The following is a 27,698-nucleotide window of genomic DNA, read 5'->3' as shown; positions in this document are numbered from 1 at the left end:
TAAATCCAAGTCTCAAACTGAGAAAAGTATTTGTTATACATATAACAAACATCAACTGAGTATCCAGATTATATAAAGTGCTCCTAGAAATTGATATGAAAAAGTCCAACAACCCAATTAAAAAATGGACAAAATATATAAATAGGCATCATATAGAAGAGGAAATATGAATAGAAAAGTAGAATTTGTAAAGCTGCATACCACATTAATAATCAGAGAAATGTATATTAAGATCATATTTTGATATAAATTTCTGAGATGGTATGGTTCAAATGGGAACTCTCATACACTGGGAGAAATGTGAATCAGTTCAATCACTTTAGAAAGTAATTTAGAAATAACTTGTAAAGTTTAACATCTGCAACTATTATTATCTAACAATTCAATTCCTGGGTATACAGTGTATACTCTAGACTCCTACAACATATAAGTAGAGTTGCCATATTCAGCAAACAAAACTAGTTTGCTGCTATGGTTTGTATCTGAAATGACTCCTCAAAGCCCACGTGGTAAAGGCTTAGTCCCTGAATTATGATGCTATTGGGAGTTTGGTGGAACCTTTAGGAAATGGGGCTTAGAGCAAAGAAATTTGTCATGGGGGTGTACAGTGAAGGGGATATTGGGACTTCTGCCCATTCCTGTTTCTCTCTTTTTTGCTTCCAAAGATGAATGTCTTCCTCTGCCATGCTTCCACTATGAGGTACTGCCTCACCATAGGCCAAAATTCAATGGGGCCAACTGACTGTGGACTGAACCCTCTGAAACTCTGAAGCAGATTGAAACTTTATTTCATTCATTCATTCATCTATTAATTCATTCATTGAGTACTTGGGATTGAACCTAAAGGTGCTCTACCACTGAGTTACATCTCCTGTCCTTTTATCCAGCTATCTATCTGGGGATTGAACCTAGGGCACTTTGCTGCTGAGTCACATCCCCAGCTCTATTTTGTATTTTATTTAGAGAGAGGATCTCACTGAGTTGCTTAGCACCTTGCTTTTGTGGAGGCTGGCTTTGAACTTGTTATCCTCCTGCCTCAGCCTCCAGAGCTGCTGATCACAGGTGTGCACCACCGCTGGCTCCCCAGACCTTTTAATGTTTTATTTGCAGACAGGGTCTTGCTAAGTTGCCCATTCTGACCTCCTGAGTTTCTGGGATTACAGGCATGTGCCACCATGCTGCACAGAATGAATTTAAGATAAATGCTGAATACTTTCTTTAGTGATCTGAAATTCAAATTTAATTGGGTCTCCTGTATTTTATTTAGAAATAAGAGGAGACATGTACACAAGTCTTTATAGCAGCACTATTTACAATGGCAAAATCTGGAATCCACCTAAATTTCTACAATGGATAAATATATATTAACACATCGGGATATCAGGTGGGTGGCAGTGAAAAATTAATGAACTACATTTATGAATAACAACATGAATCTTATGAAAAATATTATTAAGTTTAGAAAGCAAGTCAAAGAACTGGATGTGGTGCACACCTGTAATTCCAGCAACTCAGGAGGCAGAAACAGGAGGATTGCAAGTTTGATGGCCAGCCTCAGAAATTTGGGGAGACCTTGTTTTAAAAGGAAACCAAAAAAAAAAAAAGCAATTCAAAGAATATGTATTAATAAATTGCAACACCATTTTCATAGAACTTAAAACCAACTACATTGCTTAGAGATACAAACATATGTGATAAAATATATGCAAAAGAATAAGATAAAATATATGCAAAAGAATAAGAAACAAAGTGCAGGGTAGAAGTTACTAAGGTGGGGAACTCAGGTTAATGGGTCAGAGGAATTCACGATTAATAAGAGGGTGTTGGTAATGTTCTAGTTCCTAAATAGGAAGAAAGTACACAGGGGTTTGTTTTCCTACTCTGCGTATTTCATATATCACATAAGCTTTCTATTTACATACAATATTTTAAAAATCTAAAAACGGGTAATGATCAGGAACATTATGTGAGTTGATCCTCCATCCACAGACAGAAAGCCCAGTGCTTTTTTTTATTATGTCAGGATACTTCTAAGACTAACAGCATGCCTTCCAATCGAAGAAATGTTCTGAAGCACAAAATATTACTTCATAGCTAGCTCCTGGGAAAAGCTAAGAGGTATAGTTTAGAGAGCCAATTCAGCCAAACAATAAGTAGATACTCTGCAAATTCTGTACCAGATTGTGGCATGAGGTGTGTGTGTTGTGTCTTGTGGTGGAAGGGCTGTTTACAATAGGGTACGAAATATAGCTCCTTGTTTCGAGGGTGGTTGTAGACTACTAGGAATAAGAGAGCCAAAAATTTAGCACAACATAAAGTGGGCAGACTACAAAGGATCTCAGCAATGAGAGAGAGAACGAGTTTAGCCCATTTTCTTATAAGCGTTCGTCTTTAGCCCCTCTTTCCACGTGTAGTGGGGTTGAGGTTGTTGATTTTGTCACCTCAGGGTCACTTTAAATAAGGGAAAGAACCCTCACGATTCGAACAGAGCTCTGCCAGCGGCTATGGTAAACGCATGCGCAATAAGCACACCAACTGTAGTACAGGCCCGGATGAAGGCGGAGCGGAAGGTGCCGGATAGAACAACACGGAGCGCGCGTGCGTCACGTCGCAGGGGGCGGGGTTTCCCGACCCAGTTTCCTCGGCAACTGCCGCAGGCTGGTGGGTTCGTGGCGTGCGTGGGGTGTAGGTATGGGGACTCCTCCGGGCCTGCAGACCGATTGTGAAGCGCTTCTCAGTCGATTCCAGGAGACAGACAGCGTTCGCTTCGAGGACTTCACGGAACTCTGGAGGAACATGAAGTTCGGGACCATCTTCTGGTGGGTGTTTCTCCACTCCTGCCTCTCTTCCCGCCCGCGGGCGGCGCAGAAAGTTGCTTCCTTCGAATCTGTAGTGTCGCACGTGGGAATGGCTAAGAGGGCAGTCCCCAAAGGTGTCGCCATCTCCCCGGGCCTTCTTCTGTGTTTGCACTTTCCCTTGGTGATTCATTGGGCCTCGATTGCATCCTTTTGATGCCTCTTCCTAAATATACATTTCTGCCTAGCCGCCCTTCTAAACTCTTCGTCTCTTTCTACCTCCACCCTGACCCAGGCCATTATCTTATGACTTCCTCGTTTGGTTCTCCTAAAACCCCATGCTTAAAAAACAAAACAGTCGCACGAGCAAAGATAAAATCCTGCACGATTGAATTCAGTTTTCATGCAACAACCAACATTGTCTTTTTAAAGTGCAAAATTAATCACGTCACTTCTCTGCTTACCACCTTTCAGTGTTACCCTTGCCTTTGGGATAAAGCTCAAATTCTCTAACATGGCTGGCAACTCTCGATAACTGGCTTCTGCTCATCTCGCCATCCTCCTTCCCCAGTGTCCTCCATGCTTTAACTATCTTGTTCCAGCAATTGCCTTTGGCTCTCCACTAAGCCTGGAGCTTACCCGCTTCTCCCATTTGTTTGTCCCCTTTATTCTTCACCCACATTTATGTCCAGATGACAATTCCTTAGGGATATCTTTTGCCTTTCTGGACTAAACTGGGTGTTCATGCTCTATCCCCCCAACCCCGGCCCCCAGTACCCTGTTCTTATTTTTTCTCACACCTTAATCACATCTTATTGTGCAGTTGAAGAGGCAGTATAGGATAGTTAAGAGTGCAGACAGACCATGGAGCCCAGCTATCTGAATTTGAATGCAGAGGTCCTCTAACTGGGTTTTGGTGTAAGTTATTTGCTTGAGCTTCCTTATTTGTAAAATAGAGTCAATGATAAACCTTTATGGTAGCAATGAGGATTAAATGAACTAATAAATATTAAATGTTTACAAGAGCTCACTAAATGTTCATTATTATTACTTTTCAATTTTCCCTCCACTAGATTGGACTCTAAGGACCGTGAGTGGATGAATCTGGTGTTCCCATTAGCATAGCACATATAATATTGAAAAGGCTAAATGACTGAATAAATGAAACCTTATGACTAAAACTCTTTTGCTGAGTGAAATATAAAAATTCTCTTTTTTCTTTGTTGATGTAAACCGCCTGGGTAGTTTGTAAATTACTGGAGATAGAGGATAAGGGCCTATTTATTGTATAGTTAATGAAAGGAGAACTATTTAAAAAAAAAAAACTAAATGTAATTCATTTATAGCATATAATTTACTCCATAGAACAACTCTGAAAGCAGATATAATTATCCTTGTTTTATAGGTGAGGAAATTGAGGTTTAAGAAGGTTGAAGTAATTTCCTCCACATTGCAGTTAGAGAAGGTGGTAGAGCAGATATTGAGACCTGTATGCCTCCCTGTTTCTTTCTCTTTTTGTTGTTTTTGCAGTATTGGAAATTGAACCCAGGGCCTCACACATGGTAGCAAGCACTCTACTACCGAGCTTTTTATTTTGTTTTTAGAGACAGAGTTTCGCTAGGTTTCCCTGCTTGGCCTCACACTTGTCATTCTTCTGCCTCAGCCTTCCAAGTAACTTAGATTACAGGTATGCACGGTGTTTGTACTGCCTGTTTCCAAAATCAGTGATCTTTCATATACTACTTTTTGTAAAAAAGGGCATTTCAGGGAAATTTTTCTAGGGTTACCCAATTTTTAGCTAATAGGGAAATATTATCTGAGGAACCAATGGATTACCTTTCCTACTTTTAATCAGATATAACACAGCCTGTGCTTACTAGCTGCATGGCTAATTGTTTTATTCTACAGGGCGATTGTGTTGTACTGCTGATATAAAATGAAAATTTCTACATATTCTCATTTGCATTTTGTGTCAGTTACTTGTATCTATTAAATAATACACTTTGAGGCATTTAGCTAAGGTCGTATTACAAATTAGGCACTTGTCTCCTGATTTCAGGTTTTATATAGAAAACTATCCCTAATATGTTCAAAATGTGACTTCCTTCATTGCCTTATCCACAGTTGTAAGAAGGATGTTACGTTGACATTTTTATGATCTTGCTGTTTGTTTTTAGTTTTGGTTAACTTGACACAGTTTGGGGTATCATATTAATTATGCTATGTATGTTCATGAAAAATATATTTCCTATGTTATAACATTGATTTCTAAGAGAGATTTATTCCCCATTGGATGGTTGGACAAAGCTTTTGGGAGTTGATGGAATCTGACTTTATGTCCCTGCTCTTCTTCTTTCCTATGATTAGCTTTGCAGTGCTCTGGAGAATGGGAGGGTAGACTATACTGTATTGTTTCTCTAACTTTTTCACCTAGACTTCCCAAGGATAGTGGAGGTTAAATGCAAATCCCTGATATATTGGATTACACACAGTTTTTGGTTTTGTAACATGACCGTTGTTTTAATATTAAAAGTTTTAAATGTTTCTCTAGTACTAATTTGAAGCCCCTTCTTTGCTCTTCAAGCTGTATTTTGTTTAGTGGTTGCTTGTGCCTCACAAGCAGAAAATTAACTCTTTGTGCTTGAATCTTGAAGGATCAGCCATTGAATCTTCATCCAATTATTAACAACTGTTGTTTAAATAACTATATACTCATTTCTGATTTTTGTTCATCTTCTATTTACTTAATCATAATATATTTTCTTTATGTTTTCTAGTGGCAAAATGAGAAATTTAGAAAAGAACACATTTACAAAGGAAGCTTTAGCTTTGGCTTGGAGATATTTTTTACCTCCATACACCTTCCAGATAAGAGTTGGTGCTTTGTATCTGCTATATGGATTATATAATACCCAGCTATGTCGGCCAAAACAAAAGGTAATATTGGTGAATTGTTTTTTTCACAGCAGAAATGTGACTCAATGTTGCATAATAAACTGACTTAATAGAAATGGTAGTGTTTTAAATTTATAATACATTTATGAAAAAAGACTTACTCTTTCTGGTTGCAGATCAGAGTTGCCCTGAAGGATTGGGATGAAGTTTTAAAATTTCAGCAAGATTTGATAAATGCACAACATTTTGATGCTGCTTATATTTTTAGGAAGTTACGACTAGACAAAGCATTTCACTTTACAGCAATGCCTAAACTGGTATGTTGCCTAAAATAACAGTTTTGTTTTTTAAATGAGAAGTTATACTTTGTTGTCCATAAAGTACCTCACTTTGCAGAAAAATGGAAAGACTAATAATAATATTTAAAATTTGTAGCCTACTTAAAATAGAGGAAAATGTTTTCTGATTTTTTTTTTTCCTGCAAACAAAAGCTTTTGAATGCAGTATATTTCTGAATACTATGTATTAAGTAAATTGTTGTAAAAGGAAGTGAGATTAGGCATCTGCATTTGCTCATGCTTTTCTTTATTCAAACATCAGAGAATTTACTAAAAGAGGACCAGGAAATTTTAATATGTCATTGATGAAAAGTTGAAACTTCCATTAAAATCTATCATGTCTTCAGTCTTGTGACAGTTGGAACACTAGGTTGAAGAGGACTAAAGAAGGTTCTACTTCTGCCATTACCTGGCAAATCACGTAGCTTCTCTGAATCTCACCTGAATTTGTAAGAATGTGGCATGATATCTACTGGAATAATTCAGAAGTCTAGTAGTCTTTGGAAAATAGCTATTTAACAAATATACACATAGGGCTGCTTTTGTTTTATTATGCTTACTGATAGACAAGTTTTTATTGCTAGTTTATATTTCAATACTTTAAAAATATCCTTTAAAATGCACCCATTTTAAAAGATATTTGTTATATAGCTTTCATATAGAATGAAGAAGAAAATTCAACGAGCTGAAGTTACAGAAGAATTTAAGGATCCAGATGACCGTGTAATGAAACTTATCACTTCTGATGTATTAGAGGTAAATTTGATTTTATATTCTTGAAATTTAAAAAAATATTGCTGGTTATACATTGAGGTTATAACTTCATCTACTGGATATTGACAATTTTTTTACTGATTTTGACCAATCACAAAGTGCTCTTACTTCCCTTAAAGTATCGGAAATAGAATACCCTAAAATGTATTAGACTTTCTAAATCTTGAATCATGAGAAACAGAAAGATGTAGAATACTTTTAGATTCAGAATCTGTGGATTCACATACTAAACAACCATTTGTGTTTTTTGTTAGGTTGAAAAACAAGAATTTAACTTTATTCTATGTTTTTTTAACAATAGAAATTTATTTCCTAAGTTTCTTTATATAATATGTAAAAACCTATCATTAAAACAATGAGGCTATTTTGACAAACATTTGAAATCAGGATTTATGAATATGCATTATGGTTTTTAAATCTAATATACTTTGATATTTTATTACAATTGTGCACTATTAAGAAAATCCTTTTTTACACAAACTTTTATATAAATAGAAAAGCATTGCCCTAGGTTAAAATAAAATTCCACTATAGGGTTATAGTCTTCTAGTCAATGTATTTCATAGAACATATATAGTGGGGAAAGAAAGGGAACACCTTGGTCATGGTTTTTAATCTCTTTGAGCCTTAGTTTTCCCTGCATTAACATGAGGATTATAATCTTTGCTTTTTTTTTGAGACAAGTCTGGTTATATTGTCTAGGCTGGCTTTGAAATCCTGATTCAAGTGATTCTCCTGCCTCAGCCTCCTGAATAGTGGGACTACAGGCTTACACTGCTATACCTGACTAGGATTGCTGTCTTTCTTTCACCTCAGTGTGAAAATTGAGATAAGGTGATGGCCTAATAGTTTGGCATATGGAATATAGACCCTTAATAAGTGTGACTTCTGTTTATCCCTGTCTTGTTCACTTTCTTCTTAAATCAGCATTAAAAGAGGGATCAGATCTTTGATTTGCTCTGTTTGTCTAGATTCCCCAAGGAGCATCAGCCTGTCAGGTTGCATCTGTGATGTTTGTAAATGTTTACCAAATCTCTGCAGTAATGGGCTTAAGGTTCATATTCATTTCTGAATCAATACAGTGCCTATTGGTTGGATAGTAAGGGACTGATCTGAACTGGAACTGGGGAAAGAAATTCATCGTTTAGCAAACATCTAAGCATTTGAAGTATGATTAAAAACTAGGTTCTTTTCCTCTAGCAGCTTAGTGAGAAAGAAGTATGAGAAAATAAATGTACTTCAAGTCAGACATGGTGGTACATACCTGTTATCCCAGTGACTTGAGGCAGGAGGATCTCAAGTTCAAGGCCAGCTTCAGCAACTTAGTGACACCCTGTCTCAAAATTAAAAAAAAAAAAAAGTTCTGGGGATGTGTGGCTCTGTGGTAAAGCCCATCTGACTTCAATTCCCAGTTCCAAAAATAACTAAAAATAAAAAACTCATCTTTTTACTTTTAGGAAATGCTGAATGTTCATGATCATTATCAGAACATGAAACATATCATTTCAGCTGATAAATCCAAGCCAGACAAAGCCCTCAGCTTGATAAAGGACGATTTTTTGGATAGTATTAAGAACATAGTTTTGGAGCATCAGCAGTGGCATAAAGACAGGAAGGTAAGTAGCTGCATGTTTGATGCCTTACCTGTACATTGTACATACACATTTAGACATGGGTGAGTGCAGCCTGGTTTAGTGGCTACTTTCCTGTAAAGTGAAGATTTAAAGGGCTTTACCTTTCTACTTAAGGCTTTGTCAGTCACTAGTCATGTAGCATCATCTGCCCTTAGAAATGAAATACATAACACATGCATGGATATTCTTGTTATACCACTGACTTAACACTTCTTGTAATTTGGTGTTTTCCAGAGGTTACAAACTAACAGTCTTTGGGCCAAATGTGGCATATAGATGTGTTTGTTTGGCATAGTATTGATTCCAACATTGTAAAATTTTGAATTAGTGATCATATGTAAATATTTGTAGACTTCACCTAAAATTCCAGAAAATACTTCGTTTATAAATCAGAATGGCACTGATCTCACTTTCTTGCATGGTAGCAGATCCTGGACTGGAGTGGTGACTTTGCCCACTGTGGCAGGGCATGTGTTTGTCTTTTACCACATTTTTACCTGGTGTGTCTTACCCATTTGCAAGTCTCATCAACATAAATTTTTAGTTTAATTTTCTAATCCAAAAATATTTATCTTGCCTGTATTCCACATTGGCCTTTTCAGGTGGAGAAATTCTTTTACTCCAGAACCCTAGTGCCAGACTTGCCAAATTTACCATTGAAACTATGATTCTATTTTACTTTAATAAACACTTCCAGGAAAAAAAATAAATAAATAAAAGCAATTTCTGGTTACTTTATTGATGAAGGAAATAGTCAGATATTTTATTGATGAACTTTAACTGTTCTGAAACCTAATTGTGATCTTCAAGTCAGGTAGTGACCTATGTTGCAGTAATGTGAAATGATCTTTTGGTTTTTTAGTAATTAAAAGTAATAAAGTATGCCGGTTGCCTATATAGATATGCCACAATGAAATCCATTCTGTATAATTAAAATGGCACTAAAAGTGAAGTAATTGATCCTCACTCTTGTAAAGTTGATTTATAATTAATTAAATTATACATATATGTTGTCTATAGAAATAACTTTTTTGCTTTTTTAGAATCCATCCTTAAAATCAAAAAATAAAGATGGAGAAGAAAAGAAGGAGGGAAATTCACAAGAATCAGAGGTCAGATAATTGCTATATGATTGCAGAAGTTTGATTAGCTTTTTTCATTTTGTATTGATATAATTCTATATATTGAACATTATGTATCACCTTTGATCAGCATTATAATAATATCGGAGAAAACTCTGAATCATGGATTGTGTGAAAAGTTAGTCTGTTCTTTACTGAAAATCTTATAAAAACACATCAGGTATAGGTAGGGAATAAGGATAATAATTCTTAGTGATAATGATGATGGTTGAACATGCCTTCAGTTCAAAGGGGGATAGGGGAAAGCTTTTAATGTCTTTTTTCCTAACTTTTTAACCTTTCAACCAGTATGAACCCAAATGATTATATACTGTTTCCTGTCTCCTTAGTTTTCATCCATGTTAGTGCATGAGCCATCTTTGAGATCAGGCAAATGAGGAAAAAAATGGCAGACAAGGGCTCTGCCAGATCACCCAGGCTTTTGTTCACATTATCCTCCCGGAAACCTGAATGAAATGAACACTAACTGTGAGGGTGATATTATGGCATCTGCTATGTGTATTCAATGTGTTAGTACTCAGTTGAGCTTAGTAAGCATTAGTTTCTTTTACCCTACCTTCTGTCTTGAATCTTACTTCTCGTTGCAAATACTTGAGTATTCATAATTTCACCTAACATCTGTGTTTTTTTTCCCCCCTTATTTATTTTTCTTCTAGAGATGTGAAAGGGCAGAATCATTAGCAAAAATAAAATCAAAAGCCTTTTCAGTTGTTGTTCAGGTAAGTTATTTCTTTAATAAGGTAATGTGAAAGTTGGATGTTTTTAAAATTCTATTTTGTTTTTTTCATTGATGTAATACATGTAGTTTAAAAGTCAAATAATAACCCAACCATCATATGTATAACCCAACAGTTTGCTGCTCCATCATTTCCTACCCCTGTATTCCTGAACTTGAGAGACAACCATCTTCAGCTTTTTCTCTTTTTACTATTTCTGATCCTGGAAGGTTTTGGGGTTTTCTCTTTATCCCTGAAGTTTGCAAGCTCCGAGGTGATGGAACTTGGTGTAGCTCCTTTGCGTTCATTGTCCTTGGCTCTCATGGTGGCCATCCTTTCCATCTTATAACCTTGGGTTCTGAGGAATTTTTTGTGATTCTTTCTTGATATTCTTCACAGTATTTTTCTTTTCTTGATCATTTTTAAAATTTTCAATCTTTTTCTTTTATCAGAGATTTTTTTTAGCATTATCTTCTGAACCATTAAATTGATTTTTCTACTGATACATGTTTTCATTACTAAGAATTTTTCTTATACTGTTTCTCTTACTTTAAAAAATAATTCCCCTACCTCAGGATGCAGTATCATTTTTTTCATCAGTTTTTTGATGTTGCTTATTTCCTTTGAATTTCTTTTTCGTTTATTTTGATCTGTCTTTGATTTTACTGACTTTTTGTCTGTTCATATTTAAGAGTGATTAATAGAAGATCCAGATTTTTAACCCCCACAGATCTTTTTCTTGAGTCTTGTCATTTTTACCAGAGAATAATCTTTTGTTTCTTTGTCTTGGGGTGGGACTGGGAAAAAAGCTCAGCTGCCAGTGTTCTAGGAGCTTGCAGAGTCATCCAGAGACTCTCCACTCCTTATACAGGTTGCCCTCAACCTCTCTGTTTTCACGAAGAGGCCTCAGTTCCTTAGCTATAATAGTTTCCTTAAGTCTATAACCTCTCTGACTGTAGAGAGAAAGCTTCTATTTTTTATGGGAGGAGACTGGAGAATAGGGCACTATTACCTTGGATATTTTCAAGATATCCACCCATTTTTTTAGTCCCATTTCCACTGGCTCCAGTTTCTGACCAATTTGGATGAGCTTGCTAAATTTTTACTTACTTCCTCAGTGCAGGCAAGTAGGTTTTAATCTTCTTCATTTTGTTAAGTCAGCTATTGCTCACTTTTCACTTTCCATCTTCCAAAATTTTATTCCTCTAATAGTTGTATTGTTTCCTGTTGCTTCTGTTATTGTGAGTTTATGCATTTTTATTCTTTTACTGTTATTTTAGTGTGGTTTCAAGAGGGAGTACTGATAAGTATGTGTGTTTAATTCTATGTATTTTTCTCACAAATCTAGGTATGTTTATTTTATGGGAAAGTATTATCACTTTCTAACTGTAGAAATCAAAAGTGATAAAGTAAAAAAAATTAAATGGGACTCTCGATTGGTTATGTTATTTATTTGTTATACCATAATAAATTGAGTATGAAGTATTAGTAAATAAAGACATCAAGGCCAATAAGTTATTTCTAACTCTTTTTAACCAGAACTCTTTTCATATATGTAATTTGTTGCTAATTAATGTCTATATCTTTGACGTTGTCAAATAAGTTTTTCAATCATTAGACAATTAAATGGTGTTCTTTATAGATTGTTATTAAGTGTCATTGCATGGTTGTGGGGTTTTTCTCCCCTTTTTTTGTGGTAAAAAGTCAATTGTGTTTTAAGAATTGTTAATATCTGTGCTGCATATATGACATTAACTGAAACCTTTTTGCTTAAGCAAGTAAGGCAATTCCTTGACTGATAAAACTATGGAGTCCTTGGCTAGCTGGCCCTAACACAGACATTGTTAGGACTAAGCCTCCGTTTCTGATGTTGCATATTGCTGTCATTGTCTCTAAATGCTGTCTGTGACAGCTCTAGGGTTGCATGTTCCCAGCTTTAGGTTCAGAAGAAACAAATGTTTCCTTTCCAATGGTTAAGCAGTTCTGAATAGAAATTAGCTATGATATAGCTTACATGCCCATCCCTGAAACAAATAAATAACAGTGGCCATGGGGATGTGAAACTCATTTTGGTCAGCTCTGGGCCACGTGGCCACACTTGGAGTCAGGCATGAAGTGAATCTATTGAAAACACATCATGATACCTAAGGAAAATAAAATTATTAGAATTAAGGGAGACTAGGTTATTAGAATTAGGATTAAGCTGGGTGAGGTAGTGCACTCTTATAATCCGAGCAGTTCGGGAGGCAGAGGCAAAAGGATCATGAGTTCAAAGACAGCCTTATCAACTTAGTGAGGCCCTAAGCAACTCAGTGAGACCCTGTCTCTAAATAAATTATAAAAGAGGACTGAGGATGTGACTCAGTGGTTGAGTGCCCCTGTGTTCAATCTCTAGTACCGCCCCCCCCGCAAAATTAAAACAGTATTTGTCTCTCCATCTGCATTTCCTAACCAGCCCAGATGTCAGAACAATTGCATTTTAACCCAGTGTGAGTAAATGATGATTACATCTGCAGGAAACTTTGTTATAAGTAAAAGACTACGTGGTTTGAGTAATTTTATTAAGCAAATCAGTGTGATAGTTAAATGCTTTACTTTTATAAATCTTGCCTTGTGTCTATGTATTTTTCTTTTCTTCTAAATTATCTGTCAGTTGGATTCATTTTTGTAGTTCATTGTGGTTAATTGGATTTCTGTCTTTTAAGGCATCTAAGTCAAGAAGGCATCGTCAAGTCAAGCTTGACTCTTCTGACTCTGATTCTGCATCTGGTCAAGTACAAACGGAAACAACTAAGAAAAAAAGAACCAGAGGAGCACTGAAGTCAGCAGGAAGGAAGATGGCTTCCAGAAACAAAGGTACCTCTTAAGTCTTACCAAGACTCATCGAGGCAGAATGAGTCTTATTTACAACTTCCCCACACCTTTGTTTTGTTAATTAAGGAGAATAAGACTCATTGAGAACATTGTGGGATTTATATTAAAAGTAAATTCATTTTCTTAGATACTTGGGATCTTGTTGCTAAAGAGACCTGAGGAGTTATATTTATTCTTCATAGATGACAAATTTAGGCCCATATAGATTAAATAACTTGTCAAAGTGATATAACTAGATAGTTTTAGAATTAGTGAAGAATTATACAGTGCATGCTTTGTTATAATTGTTTTTGGTGTGTATCACATTTGTGTGTAGAATAAGCTAATGATAAATAATGCATTCCATAAAATATTTTCCTGTAGTTATACTAATTAAGCTGTCTCTGTTTTCTTTTGAAATACTGTAAAATTACTGTAATTTATAATACTGTAAAATCTGTAAAATTACTTTTGCTATTTGGTTCTTAAATGACAATGTACTTTAATAGTTTGATTTTTGTTTTTAAATTGCACAAGTAAATAGATCATACATAAAGTTGATTAACAGGCTTGGGGCAGAAATAAAAACATTAGAAATATTAACATATTAATGAGTATATAAATATATTTAATTCTGTCAAATGCATTTCTAGCTACCTCAGGCTATCTCAGCAGTATGTGAAGGTAATATACACAGTCTTTTAATGTGTTTTTTTTTTCCTTTTTGTATTGAGGCAGTGGAGGGAGAATTAAAGTTTTAAGTACCTTTTGTATATTTCACATATGATTAAGTGCTATAATAATTGCTTGAAGTGCACTGAGAATTCAGAGGAGGATATATACCTTATTTGTTAAGGGTGGTTAAAAAATTCGGGCTGGGGAGGTAGCTCAGTTGGCAGAGTGCTTGCCTGTCAAGCACGAGGCCCTGGGTTCTATCCCCAGCACTGCAAAAAAAAAAAAAAAAAAGGAAAATTTTTTACTTTTTACAAAGCTAGCAAATACATAGGAGACTATATAGACCAAATTCACTTATTGAATTACATGTATCAAAAAGAATATGAGACAGAAAAAAACCTTACTATAGTATACTTTCCCAGGATGCTTCAAACATCATGCAATTGATTGTAATCTGTTAATATAATTTATCATATAAATATTTTAAAGGGGAAGATGTGGATTTAATTTTAGTAGTTACTAAAGAGGACAATCAATAATATACAGCATATCCAGCATCCACTCTTGATTAAAAAAAAAAAAAAAAATCCTCTTGATCAACAGTACAGCAAACTGTTTATGTAGCCAGATAACAAATATTTTGTTTTTTGTGAGCCATACCATCTCTGTCACTACTACTCAACTGCCATTGTAATGTGAAAATAGCTACAGACAATTTAAAAACAAATGAGTATGACCATGTTCCAGTAAAACTGAATTTACAGAGGAGGTGATGGGCCAGATTTGGTCTAGGGAATCACAGTACATCAATTCCTATTATAGATAAAGAACTAGAAAGTTGTATATTTAATTTTTGAAGTGTGTGTTTGTGTGCACATGCATATAGACTGTGTGTGTGTGTGTGTGTGTGTGTGTGTGAGATAAACTACAAACCACTTCATGTTTACTAGTAATACTAGAGGTATTAGTTTTATTTGTTTTAAAAGAGCTAGTCAGTATAATTAGGTAGGAGAGTGAAATGAGATAGGGAATCAGGGAGGCTACAAAATTTTCATGATTTGTAAATGACTGATTTTATGTCTAAAAAATTCCCAGAGAGAATTTGCTGGGGTGGGTGAAGAAAGAAATAAAAAAAATTTTTAGTAAGGTAAGGGATCCCACTATAAACCTTACAGAGATGAAAAGGTTAATAAGAAAAAATTATGCATTTAATTCAGTAAGTTAGATAGCTAAATAAAATGGAAAAATTGTTTCCAAAATTGACATATGAAGAAACAGAAAATCTGAATAGCCCTATTTCTACTAAAGAAATTAAACTCCTAGATGGCTTTACTGGGCATTTCAGCAAGTATATTTAAGAAAGGAAAAATATCAATCGTATACAGATTATTTCAGAAAACAGAAGAGGGAAAACTTTCCAGCTTTATGACATTATAAGAAAACTAAAGACAAATCAATATTCTTTAGGAGCATACATGTAAAAAAAATCCTGACAAAATATTAGCAATTTTAATCCAACGGTATATTAGAAGGCCAATGATATTATGAATAACTCAGATTTGTCCCAGAAATATAAGATTGGTTTGACATAAACCAATGTAATTCATCATACTAGCCAAATAAAATATAATCATCTCAAGAGATATAGATAAAATATTTGATAAAATCCAGCATCTACTCACGATAACCCTGAGCAAATTAGGACTAGAAGCACACTTACTTGGTCTGATTAAGGACTTCTTTGAGAACCTATGGCTAACATCATACTTATTGGTAAAATAATGATTTTCCCCAAAACTGAGAATAAACAAGGATGCCTGTTTTTATTATTTCTATTAAACATTATGCTGTAAGTCCTAACCAGTGTAGTAAGGCAAGAAAAAAAAAATAATGACCTTTGGATTGGAAAGGAAGAAATAATATGCTTGTTTTCAAATAAAATTAGCTTTTCTGTAGAAAATAAAAAATCTACAAAATAGCTGCCAGAACTAATAATTAGTGAATTACTTACTTTTTCAGTGTTGGGTTTTGAACCTTGTGCATGTGGAGTAAGGGTTCCGCCACTGAGATATACCCACAACCCTCAATAATTGGATTTAGCAAGGTTACAAGGTACAGGGTTAATATTTCTCTATACTAACAATGAATCATTAGAAATTGAAATTTTTTGAAAAAGTATAATAACATCTGAAATGCAAATTACCTAGGTATATAGTCGACAAAATATGTGTATAATCTGTATGCTGAAAATTATAAATATTGGTGAAGGAGATCAAAGAAGACCTAAATTAAGTGGAGACATGTATGGTCTTTATGAACGGGCAGACCCAATATTAAGATGTCAACTAATCCCAGATTTCTCTATAGAGTCAATGAAATCCCAATGAAAAATTCCAACAGTTATTTTGTATAAATTAACAAATTGATTTTTAATTATATGTGGAAATGAAGAGGAACTAGAGCAGTCAGAGCAGTTTTGGAAAATAACTGTAAGTCTTTGGAAAGTAAGATAGTATAGTACCTATGAGAAGAATATATGCACATAGGTCAGTGGAACAGATGTTGAATAATTTCATACATATATAGTCAGTTTTGGTTTTGACAAAGGTACAGAGGTAATTCAGCGGAGAAACAATAGTCTTTAATAAATGGTGCTGTTATATTTTTATGCCCATATTATAAATATCCTTGACTCATTATATATAAAATAATTCAAAATGGATCATAGGTCTAAATGTAAAACTCATAATTACATAACTTGTGGAAGAAAATGTAGGAGAAAAAAAATGTTTGTGTTCTCACATTAGACAAAGATATATTTTTTTTAAATACCTGGTACCAGGGATTGAACCCAGGGGTACTCAACCACTGAGCCACATCCCCAGCCAGCCCCAGCCCTTTTTTGTATTTTATTTAGTGACAGTGTCTCAGTTGCTAGGGCCTTTCTAGGTTGCTGAGTCTGGCTTTGTACTTGCAATCCTCCTGTCTCAGCCTCCCAAGCTGCTAGGATTATAGGCATACTCCACCACGCCCAGCTAGACAAAAAAAAAAAAAAAAAAAAATTTTAATTTATTTTTATTGTAAACAAATGGGATACATCTTCTCTGTACATGAAGTAGAGGCATATCATTTGTGTAATCATACATTTACCTAGGGTAATAGTTTTTGATTCATTCTGTTATTTTTTTCCTCCCCCCAACTGCTCTTTTCCCTCTATACAGTCCCTCCTTCCTCCATTCTTGCCCCGCTCCCACCCCACATTATGTGTCATCATCCGCTTATCAGCGAGATTATTCGTCCTTTGGTTTTTTAGATTGGCTTATCTCACTTAGCATGATATTCTCCACTTTCATCCATTTGCCTGCAAATGCCATAATTTTATTATTTTTTATGGCTGAGTAATATTCCATTGTATATATATACCACAGTTGCTTTATTCATTCATCAGCTGAAGGGCGTCTAGGTTGGTTCCACAATCTGGCTATTGTGAATTCAGCAGCTTTGAACATTGATGTGGCTGTATCTCTGTAGTATGCTGATTTTAAGAAGAAAAAGTAGGTCTAAATCTTCAACATGTCAGTGTAGGATCAGACTTTCTTAACAGGACTCCCATAGCACAAGAAATAAAAGCAAGAATCAATATCTGGGATAGATTCAAACTAAAAAACTTTCTCTCAGCAAAGGAAACTATCAGCAATGTAAAGAGAGACCCGACAGAGTGGGAGAAAATCTTTGCCACTCATACTTCAGATAGAGCACTAATTTCCAGAATATATAAAGAACTCAAAAAACTCTACACCAAGAATACAAATAACCCAGTAAACAAATGTGCTAAGGAAATAAGCAGACACTTCACAGAAGAAGATCTACAAGCACTCAACAGATATATGAAAAAATGTTCAACATCTTTAGTAATAAGAGAAATGCAAATCAAAACTATCCTAAGATTCCATCTCACCCCAATTAGAATGGCAATTATCAAGAATACAAGCGACAATAGGTGTTGGCAAGGATGTGGGGAAAAAGGTATAATCATACATTGCTGGTGGGGTTGCAAATTAGTGCAGCCACTCTGGAAAGCAGTGTGGAGATTCCTTGGAAAACTTGGAATGGAAACTCCATTTGACCCAGCTATCCCACTCCTTGGCCTATACCCAAAGGACTTAAAATCAGAATATTTTTATATATAACATGAAAACACAAGGCATAACTGGGCATGGTGTTGCATTCCTGTAATTCCAGCTACTGGGACACTGAGGCAGGAAGATTGCAAGTTTGAGCCTGCCTCGGCAACTTAGCCAGATCATATCTTCAAAATCAAAAGGACTGGGGATGTAGCTCAGTGGTAGGGCTCTTGCCTAGCATATGTGAGACCCTGGGTTCAACCCCCAGTAACACATACACAATAAACCCACAAGGCATAAAAGAAAAAATTGATAAATTAGACTTACTCAAAGTTAAAAATCCTTGTCTTTGGAAGTCATTAAAAAAATGAAGAGGCAAGTCACTAGGAGAAGATATTTGCAAAATAGAACCATAAGTCTTATATTTAGACTACATAAAGAACTCTTAAAACCCAATAATAAATAAATAACCTATTCAATGAAATGTGCAAAATATTTCATTAAAGAAAATATGTGTATGGCATATAAACACATGAAAAGGTGCTCAACATCTTTAGTTATTAGGGAAATGTAAACTAAAACCACAGTGACATTCCTACAAAACCAAAGAAACAAAGTGATCATAATAACTGATGAGGGTTCTGAACAAGTAGAATCTTCATGCATTTCTGATGGGAATTCAGAATGGTATAATTGCTTTGGAAAACTGCCAATTTTTAATAAAGCTAAATATATATTTACCTATTCCTTGATATTTACTCAGTTGAAATGAATATTTATGTTTGCACAAAAATTTGTTCACAAAAGTTTGTTCATAATTGCAAAAACTTCAAACAGGCTAAATACCCCTCTGCTGGGAATTAAATAAACTGTGGTATATCCATCTACACAATGAAATATTACTTGGCAGCACAAGGACTACTGATATTTTTAACAACATGGATGAATGTTGTGTACACTTGTTAGGTGTAAGAAGCCAATCATAAGAGTATATATTCTACAATTCTATTTGTATGACAATCTGGAAAAGGCAAATCTATAAGGACAGAAAATAGATCAATGGTTGCTAGGGACTAGGGAAAGATTTTGATTACTGAGGTCACAAGGGAAATTGTTGGGGTGATGGAAATGTTATGTATTTTGATTGGTGTAGTGATTGCACATCTACAGTTAACTCCTATGTCTATGCATTAAAATCATGAATTTTATTGTACGTTGATACTTTAATAAACCTGACCAACAAACAAAACAAACCCAGAGGCAAGGAAAAGATTCTTTTTTATTTGATTATATTTAAAAAAGTGAATTTCTTGTGCATTAACATTTTTTTCTAAAATCAAAGATTCTTAGGTTTAGAAACCTGCACACATACTTTTTATTAGTAATTGACCTTAGTGCAAATGCAGCAGGGATGTGAGCTGATCAAATTGCTTCTTAAACACCTGAAAAAGTTTTTTTCTGTTGCTAAAGAACCAGTACAAGATGGGAAAGAAATTTAATGAAAGTTCCTTTCATATTTAATGTTTGACAGGTATAATTTATGAAAAATCACTTCCTTCACCAGCCAACCATATTTTATTACTTAACATAGTTACTGAAAAATGTGATTTTATAAACTCTGAAATTAGCATACATACAGGCTCTGTAACACATCTGAGATTTGTTAATTGAATTTATTTATGGTGTCAGCAAGAATTTAACCCATGAGAAAGAAAGTATAATTAAATATGACCTGAATTCAGATCTTTGATCATAGCTTAAATATTTCAGCTAACATGCTTTGTAGCTCTTATGATATTATAAAATCTCTGAAGTAGAGGTAATTACCTGAATAAAGATCTAAGTGCTTCATAGTTTCTCTTTAAAGTAGGGGGAAAAAAATACATACATTATTTATATATTTATTTTTTTTTAATTTTAAACCCCCCAGACATCACTCGTGCTGGTCAAGTACTGTACCATTGAGCTCCTCCCAGCCCTTTAATTTATTTTTAAGTAGGTCTAGCTAAGTTGCCCAGCTTGTCCTTGAACTTGTGATCCTCCTGCTACAGCCTCCCAAGTAGCTGTGATTACAGGTATGTAATATCATACCTGGTGGAAAATCTATTTTTGATTTCAGAGTTTTTTTCAGAAAGAAGAGCTTTATATTACATAAAAGGCAAAAAATATTACAAAACTATGAATGTATGATAATTTAAAATTTCTAATTTTAGAAGAGCTCTTACAAATTGATAAGAATAAGACTCGGTAGAAAAATGAGTTTAGGACATGAATAGGCAATTCACAAACAAGATTAACGTAAATGTATATATAAAGAGTGTTATTGTTTGGATGTGGCGCACCCTCCAAAAGCCCCTGTGTTAATGCAGGTGTATTCAGAAGTAAAATGATTAGATTGTGAGAGCTGTGATGTAATCAGTCCATCCTAGTTTGAATGGACTGCCTGGGTGGTACCTGTAGGTAGGTGGGGCATGGCTAGAGGAGGTGGGTCAAGGGGTTTGCCCTGGAGAGTTCATCTTCCCTGTGGCTCCTTCCCACCTTTCCTTTCTTTGCTTCCTGGCTGCCATGAATGGAGCAATGCTCCTCTACCACACCCGCTTCTGCCTCGATGGTCTGCTTCACCCTGGGCCCAGAGTTGGACTTGGCTGACCATGAACTAAACCTCTGGAACTGTGAGCCAAAATAAGTATTTCCTCCTCTAAGTTATTCTTATCAGGTATTATAGTCATAGTGACACAAAGCTGACTAACACATATATTTAATTTTGTTAATAATTAAAGAAGTATAAATTAAAACATGATTTTGATATCATTTGATAGGTCAGCAAAGATTAAAAATAACTGAATACCCACGATAATGAAAGTGCAAGGACATAAAAATCTCTGAATTTAAGTGGAAGAGTAAATTGGCACATCCTTTTCAGACAGCAATTTGAAATATCTGTCATTGTGCACACCATGTAACTTAGTAGCAATTCAATTTCTAGGAATTTATTCTGTTCAGATGACAAATGCACAAAGACATTTCATTGCAGGATTGTTTGAAATGGCAAAGACTATAAACAGCTCAAATGTATGACATTTAAAAATTTGAGTAGATGAAATTGTCAGTCCCTACATAGGAATACTTTGCAGTTATTAAAAAGTTAGAGAAAGTCCATAGATTAAGACATGCAGAGGGATCAGCATGAAAAAAAGACAAAAGTACCTGGGACATAGAGTGAGGGGTTCATTTTGGTTGGAGTATAAAAGATGTATTCACTATTAATAATGCTGGAAAAATGTTGGATTGGATTGTGACTCAGCCTTAAATGTACAGTCAGGAAGCTTAACTTAGCTGAAGGGGTGGTTTCTGAAACTTTTGAAATGAAGTGGCACAATAGGGGTTTTCCTTGGAAAAGATCAATCTGGTGTGGGGAAAAAGGTACACTCATACATTGCTGGTCGGACTGCAAATTAGTGCAGCCACTCTGGAAAGCAGTGTGGAGATTCCTTAGAAAACTTGGAATGGACCTACCATTTGACCCAGCTATCCCACTCCTCGGCCTATACCCAAAGGACTTAAAATCAGCACACTACAGAGATACAGCCACATCAATGTTCATAGCTGCTCAATTCACAATAGTCAGACTATGGAACCAACCTAGATGCCCTTCAATTGATGAATGGATGAAGAAACTGTGGTATATATATACAATGGAATATTACTCAGCTATAAAGAATAATAAAATTATGGAATTTGCAGGCAAATGGATGAAATTGGAGAATATCATGCTAAGTGAGATAAGCCAATCTCAAAAATCCAAAAGAGGAATGATCTCACTGATAAGCGGATGATGACTCTTAATGGGGGGTGGAAGTGGGACAAGAATGGAGGAAGGAGGGACTGTATAGAGGGAAAAGAGGGGTGGGAGGAGTGGGGGGGAAGGAAAAAATAATGGAATGAATCAAACATCATTACTCTATATAAATTTATGAATATGCAAATGGTATGCTGTTACTCCATGTACAAACAGAAACAACATGTATCCCATTTGTTTACAATAAAAATAAATTAAAAATAAAAAAGATCAATCTGGAAGTAGTATGGTACGTCGGAGATAACAGGCTGAAAAAAGGAATATGTAGAAGGCTGGTGCAGTAGTTCAGGTTTAGGAGTAATGACTATCTAGCCAGGTAGTTGTAGGAACTTACAGAGAGGATAATGGCTATGAGAGCAAACCCGAAGGCTGATGGAAGGGGATGTGACAAGAACGCTGAGTGCCTAAGCCATTGGGAGAACATTGGTGTCTTCAGTGTTGGAGAAATATGGATGGTATGAGGAGGATTTCATTTGGGGGAGTTTGCCCCAGTCTTTCTTTGCAGATTCAGTTCCTGTAGTAGCTCTCTGGCACGTAAATAGGTGTCTAGTTCATTGATTGAATTTACTTGTCTTAATTAAGTTTCAATTATACTTGTTCATCATTCTTGTAGAATGTGACATGAATGTTGTAAGAACATCACTAATAGTAGTGACATGATGGTAAAGATGATGGCAGCCATGATTTATGTAATGCTTGCCATCTACTTACATTTTTCTCATACGTCCAGGGTCACCTGGATAATAAATAGCAAAACTGAGACTTGTATGAATCTGTCTGAATCCAGACCTGAGTCATTAACTGTGCTACCTCTCAGATAATTGGGAATATGTGGATCTGCAACTCACATTAGACATGCACTCAAATTAAGTTCATTCTTAGTTGTATTCTCGCTGCATGTCTAGTAGCCATTTGGTCTGTAACTGACAGGTGCGTTCCACACAAGCATGGTAAAACTGTCCACCTGACTCTTTCTGGGGAGTTAGTTTTGTGGATACTGGAGGTTAATTATTTAAATGTCAAAAGTTACTTTAAAAATTTTAAGTTAATTTGGTTGATACCTCTATATATTGTTTTCTTTCAATGTTTCTTGTTTTCTAGTGTTCTTTTATCATTTTCATACGTAGGAAAATACCTAAAAATGTATTTTATGCTCTCTCATTTCTAGAGAACATAATTTTATTTCTCCTGATGATTCATTGTTATTATCATGAACATATTATTTTTCTAGGTTTTATAATACAATAATCCTATCAGGAAGTATTTTGACTATGTAGGGCAATTTATTTTATACTAAAATGGCTAAAATTTACTAAAATTTAATTTATACTAAATGGCTTCATGCTGCAGTACTTCATACTTAGGCCTTCTTTTTGAAAAAAGGTTTTTCTGTGACCTTTACTGTAACTGGGTCTCTTTCAGTGTGCAGCCATGTAGCAGTATTTGGCTGCCTATACATTTGTAATGACTAAGGAAGCTGGTTAACCATTCATTTCAGTTTCATATACAATAAATGGTTCTGGGTAAAGGTCTGAGGAGCACACCTGTGAGTAGGTGGACTTTTGAGGTAAATGTCCTGAAGTTTTGTGTGATTCTTGTTCCCTGGCTAACTCTAGATGGGTAAAACACTGTATTTTTTTTTTTTTTTTTTAAGAGTTTCTTAACAATGTTGTTGATTGGATGTAGAAATAGATCTCTAAAACCTTGTTAATCCCCCATTGACAAGATGAAGCTTTGCTTCTCAGCTGTCATTTTTAACTCAGAAATCCTTCCCTTGACATTGTTGGATAGATTCTTTTAAGTAAATATGGATTTTAAAAAATCATTAACAGTATAGATGGATATGGCTAAAAGATTGTGAAGAACAATATTAGTAATTTTGGGCAGGTGGTACGAATTATTGTTTTGTGAACAACTGAAAAATTTATAAGTGAAAAAATGTTCAACATCTCTAGCAATTGGAGAAATGCAAATCAAAACTACTCTAAGATTTCAAATCAATCAGAATGGGCAATTATCAAGAATACAAGCAACAATAAACGTTGGCAGGAATGTGGGGAAAAAGGTACACTAATACATTTCTGGTGGTAATGCAAATTGATGCAACCATTACAGAAAGCAGTATGGAGATTCCTCAGAAAACATGGAATGGACCACCATTTGACCCAGCTATACCACTCCTCGGTTTATACCTAAAGGACTTAAAACGAGCATACTATAGTGATGCAGCCACATCAATGTTTATAGCAGCTCAACTCACAATAGCTAAACTATGAAACCAACATGGGTGCCCTTCAACAGGTGAATGGATAAAGAAAATGTGGTGTGTGTGTGTGTATTATGGAATATTACTCAGCTTTAAAAAAAGAATGAAATTATGGCATTTGCTGGTCAATAGAAGAGGTTGGAGAATATCATGATAAATGAAATAAGCCAATTCTAAAAAAACCAAAGGCTGAATGTTTTCTGTGTTATGTGGAGGCTAATTCACATTAAGGTGGTGGTGGGGGGCAGCACTAGGGAAGAATAGAGTTACTTTTGATTAGGTAGAGGGGAGTGAAGAGAAAGGAAGATGCAGACTGTGAAGAAATGGATTAATAAACAACATATGAAGTGGTCTAGGTATGGTGGAGAACAACCTGCATAAGGAATAAAATGTGTATAGGGTTGCTCTGGTGATGTGGAAATTATGTAGAAAATATCTAGTTGTTTTTTTTTTTTTTTTTTTTTTAAGTGGAAAGTCAGAGATAAATTATAACTGGAGAAATATCTTGTAGAACATGTGTTGGAAGAAGAAAATGTGTCTTATTAAAAAATAGAACTGGCTGGGGCCATAGCTCAGTGGTAGAATACATGCTGAGCAGCACAAGGCCTTGGGTTCAGTCCCTAACACACACACATACACACACACACCTACAAAACTGAAAAACAGAAGGCTGTTCAATTTTAAAATTAATTTGTGATTAATTAGATAAAATTGATGTAACCCACATGATAATTCTGTGATGTGTACAGATATATGCCCTGTTGTTTATGATAAAGACCAAATGAGATATCTGTGTTTTGGGCTAATTTTGCCTCTCCTCTTTTTCTACATTTTCTTTTCTTTTTGGGGGGCTGGGGGTGGTACTGGGGACTGAACTCAGGGGCACTCAACCACTGTGTCACATCCCTAGCCCTTTTTTGTAGTTTATTTAGAGATAGGGTCTTACCATGTTGCTTAGTGCCTTGCTGTTGCTGAGGCTGGCTTTAAACTCTTGATCCTCCTGCCTCTGCCTCCCCAGCTGCTGGGATTACAGGTGTGTGCCACTGGGCCTGTCTCCATTTTCTTTAGTGGAAGAATTAGAGACTTTTTAAAGCATAGATATGTATATGATCATATTTTTTAAAAAGATATGTATTATGGCATGCATATTTCTGTTTACCATTATAATTTCAGTTTTGGTTTCAAAACAAAACTGAAACCATTCTAGTATTTATGTTACTGGAATGACATTGTGTAAAATTTTCATGTAAAATCATTTTTCCAAATATTTCTAAATGTTTACAGGTAACGTGAAGAATGTACATAAGGAAGAAACATCTTTAAGTCTGAGTATGCCTGTAATTACAGAAGAGGAAGAGGAGACTGAAAGTTTTAGTGAAACAGGTACAGATGAAAGTTTGTCAAACAAACTAGTGAAGGAAACATGCTCATAGAGCATCAAGGTTTAGAATCCTTGAAAAACGTAATATTTGTGTATTCTTGTGATCCTTCTGTCTTTGGCTCTTGGGAATTTCAGTATTCGTCATACCATTATATGACACTTGAAAGGGAATGATAATACAATAAATGAATGAATACTGATACCTATTAGGATCTATCAGTTTTATCTTCTTAAAAAAAGCTCTGCCAGACCTTTGCTCTGCCATCTGGACAGAGTTCTCTTGACTCACTTTACTTTTCATCCCCACTGCCAATCTTTTCTAGGAATCTGTTTTCTTTTTTTTCCTAATTTTTTCCCCTTTCCTTGTGTTTTCCCTGCCATTCCTTGTGTTTTTCCTTGGTGGATACACAATCTTTCCTAATTTTCATGTTTTTGTGTCTTCTGTTAAAAATGGATACTTCTTTAGCTGTTGGTTACATCTATTATGGTAGCAAGAAAGATGGATGGTACTAGTGTTTTAGGTTTTATTTTCAGGTTTAATTGAAATGAAATTGAAGTCTTAGACACTTAATCTCTTATAGCCCTGGCCTAGACACCTTTCACATCTGGCACCCTGGGACATTGCTAATTACAAGGGAGGGCATACCTCCATGAGACATCTTCAAAGTAACCTACTGATTATTAAGTAGGATTTAAGATGACTGAGATCCATTATCTCAATAGAATGGCATTTCAGTGAGATTGAGGTCTTACTGTCTCAATGGAGATAGTGAGTTTTAAACTGCAATAATTTCAAAGAAGAAAATTCACGTACATGTCATGCTTAGGATTTTTGTGTCTTTGCTGGGAGGGCATTCTTGTATTATACCAGTTAAATGTCCACATTGTTTAAATGTACATTATTATCACTTAAGTGTCACTTTTTTTCTTTAGAACTGACTAATTTCTTTATGTCTTTAGAGTTCACTGTACCCAAGAGGAAAAGAAAACACTGAATGAAGAGCCTGTTGTAAACTTTGAAATTTTGAGCTTTCTGACAGAAGAAAAGATTTATATTTTGTGAACAGAAGGACTGCCAGTATTAAAAATAATTCTTCTGGGAAACAGTTATTTCTTTGAGATGAGAATATCTTAACACAGTTGGAGTACGAGTTTACTCTGAAATTTAATTTTTAATTTTCTGTTATAAAATCCACATAAATAGAGGTGAAATTTGCATTAAGAATATTATAGGAATAATCCTGTTATTTGCAGATTATTGCCACTTCCTATAACTTTTTGTGATAGTCTGTTGTCTTAACAGTTCTGGTAATATTAGCAACTTATTTAAATTTTTTATTGAAATTTATTTATTTATTACATGTAAGTGAATTTTGTATCTATGGTAATGGATTTGTATATGATATATATTTACTAGTTTTTCCTGTTGTGTGGTTAAGTTCAATGAAATTTTTGCCTTATTTGCTTTACTTTTTAACATGAAACTTAAGCTCAGTATGAAACATATGAAGCTCAGTAGCTTATGTGATTTAATAACAAGTTCACAACTCATTTTCTACTTCTACAATTAATTATATATTCTTTAGTGCTTGTTTTAAAACTCTCCTTGGTCTAATATATACGTGTATGTATTCATCTTTGTTTGTGTATATGTGGATATATGTATATTTGTGTCCATAAAGAGTACTTAATAAAGTTTAAGTGTAATACTTACATATTATTTCTAATAAAACCTTTGAGAGTAGTAATATAAAGTTCAGAATGTATCTCTGGTACAGAATATTTGGTAATCACAAAATAGTTCTATAACTACATGATTGAACCCATCTTAATTTCTCATTGCAGACATTTAAATAGAGATTGCTTGAGCTATGATATTTGATTGCTGCCAGTAGCAAACCATTTCCATTCCATATGGTTGGTTCAACCTGTCTTTTTTTTTTTGTGTGTGTGTGTGTGTGTGTGTGTGTGTGTGTGTGTGGTATGGAGGATTAAATCCAGGGGTACTTAACCACTGAGCCACATCCCCAGCCACCTTTTTATATTTTATTTACAGACAGGGTCTTGAAGAATTGCTTAGGACCGCTAAATTGCTGAGGCTGGCTTTGAACTCATGAACCTCCAGCCTGAGTCTCCCAAGCCACTGGAATTACAGGCATGCACCACTAAGCTGCTGGTTCAGCCTGCCTTACTGTTGGTTATGCTTCATGTTGTTTTCCAACATTGTAAGATTCAGGAATTTAAAG

At 35.0% G+C, this 27,698-nt stretch overlaps 1 protein-coding gene across 1 annotated transcript; it reads left to right on the top strand.

Moving 5' to 3' along the window:
* The first annotated feature begins 2,607 nt into the window (after nt 1-2,607).
* SNAPC1 (small nuclear RNA activating complex polypeptide 1) lies at nt 2,608-27,401 on the top strand. Its single transcript, XM_079125839.1, has 10 exons — nt 2,608-2,819; nt 5,573-5,732; nt 5,867-6,007; nt 6,680-6,784; nt 8,260-8,418; nt 9,480-9,548; nt 10,235-10,297; nt 13,000-13,150; nt 25,356-25,454; nt 26,413-27,401. Exons 1-10 carry the CDS (start codon nt 2,692-2,694, stop codon nt 26,445-26,447), a joined length of 1,110 nt encoding a protein of 369 aa, XP_078981965.1. The 5' UTR covers nt 2,608-2,691; the 3' UTR covers nt 26,448-27,401.
* The last annotated feature ends 297 nt before the right edge of the window (nt 27,402-27,698 follow it).

This window comes from Sciurus vulgaris, assembly GCF_902686455.1.
Source record: "Sciurus vulgaris genome assembly, chromosome: 2".
Taxonomy (NCBI): domain Eukaryota; kingdom Metazoa; phylum Chordata; class Mammalia; order Rodentia; family Sciuridae; genus Sciurus; species Sciurus vulgaris.
Note: the sequence above shows the minus strand (reverse complement) of the source record. Positions and strands in the feature narration are given on the sequence as shown.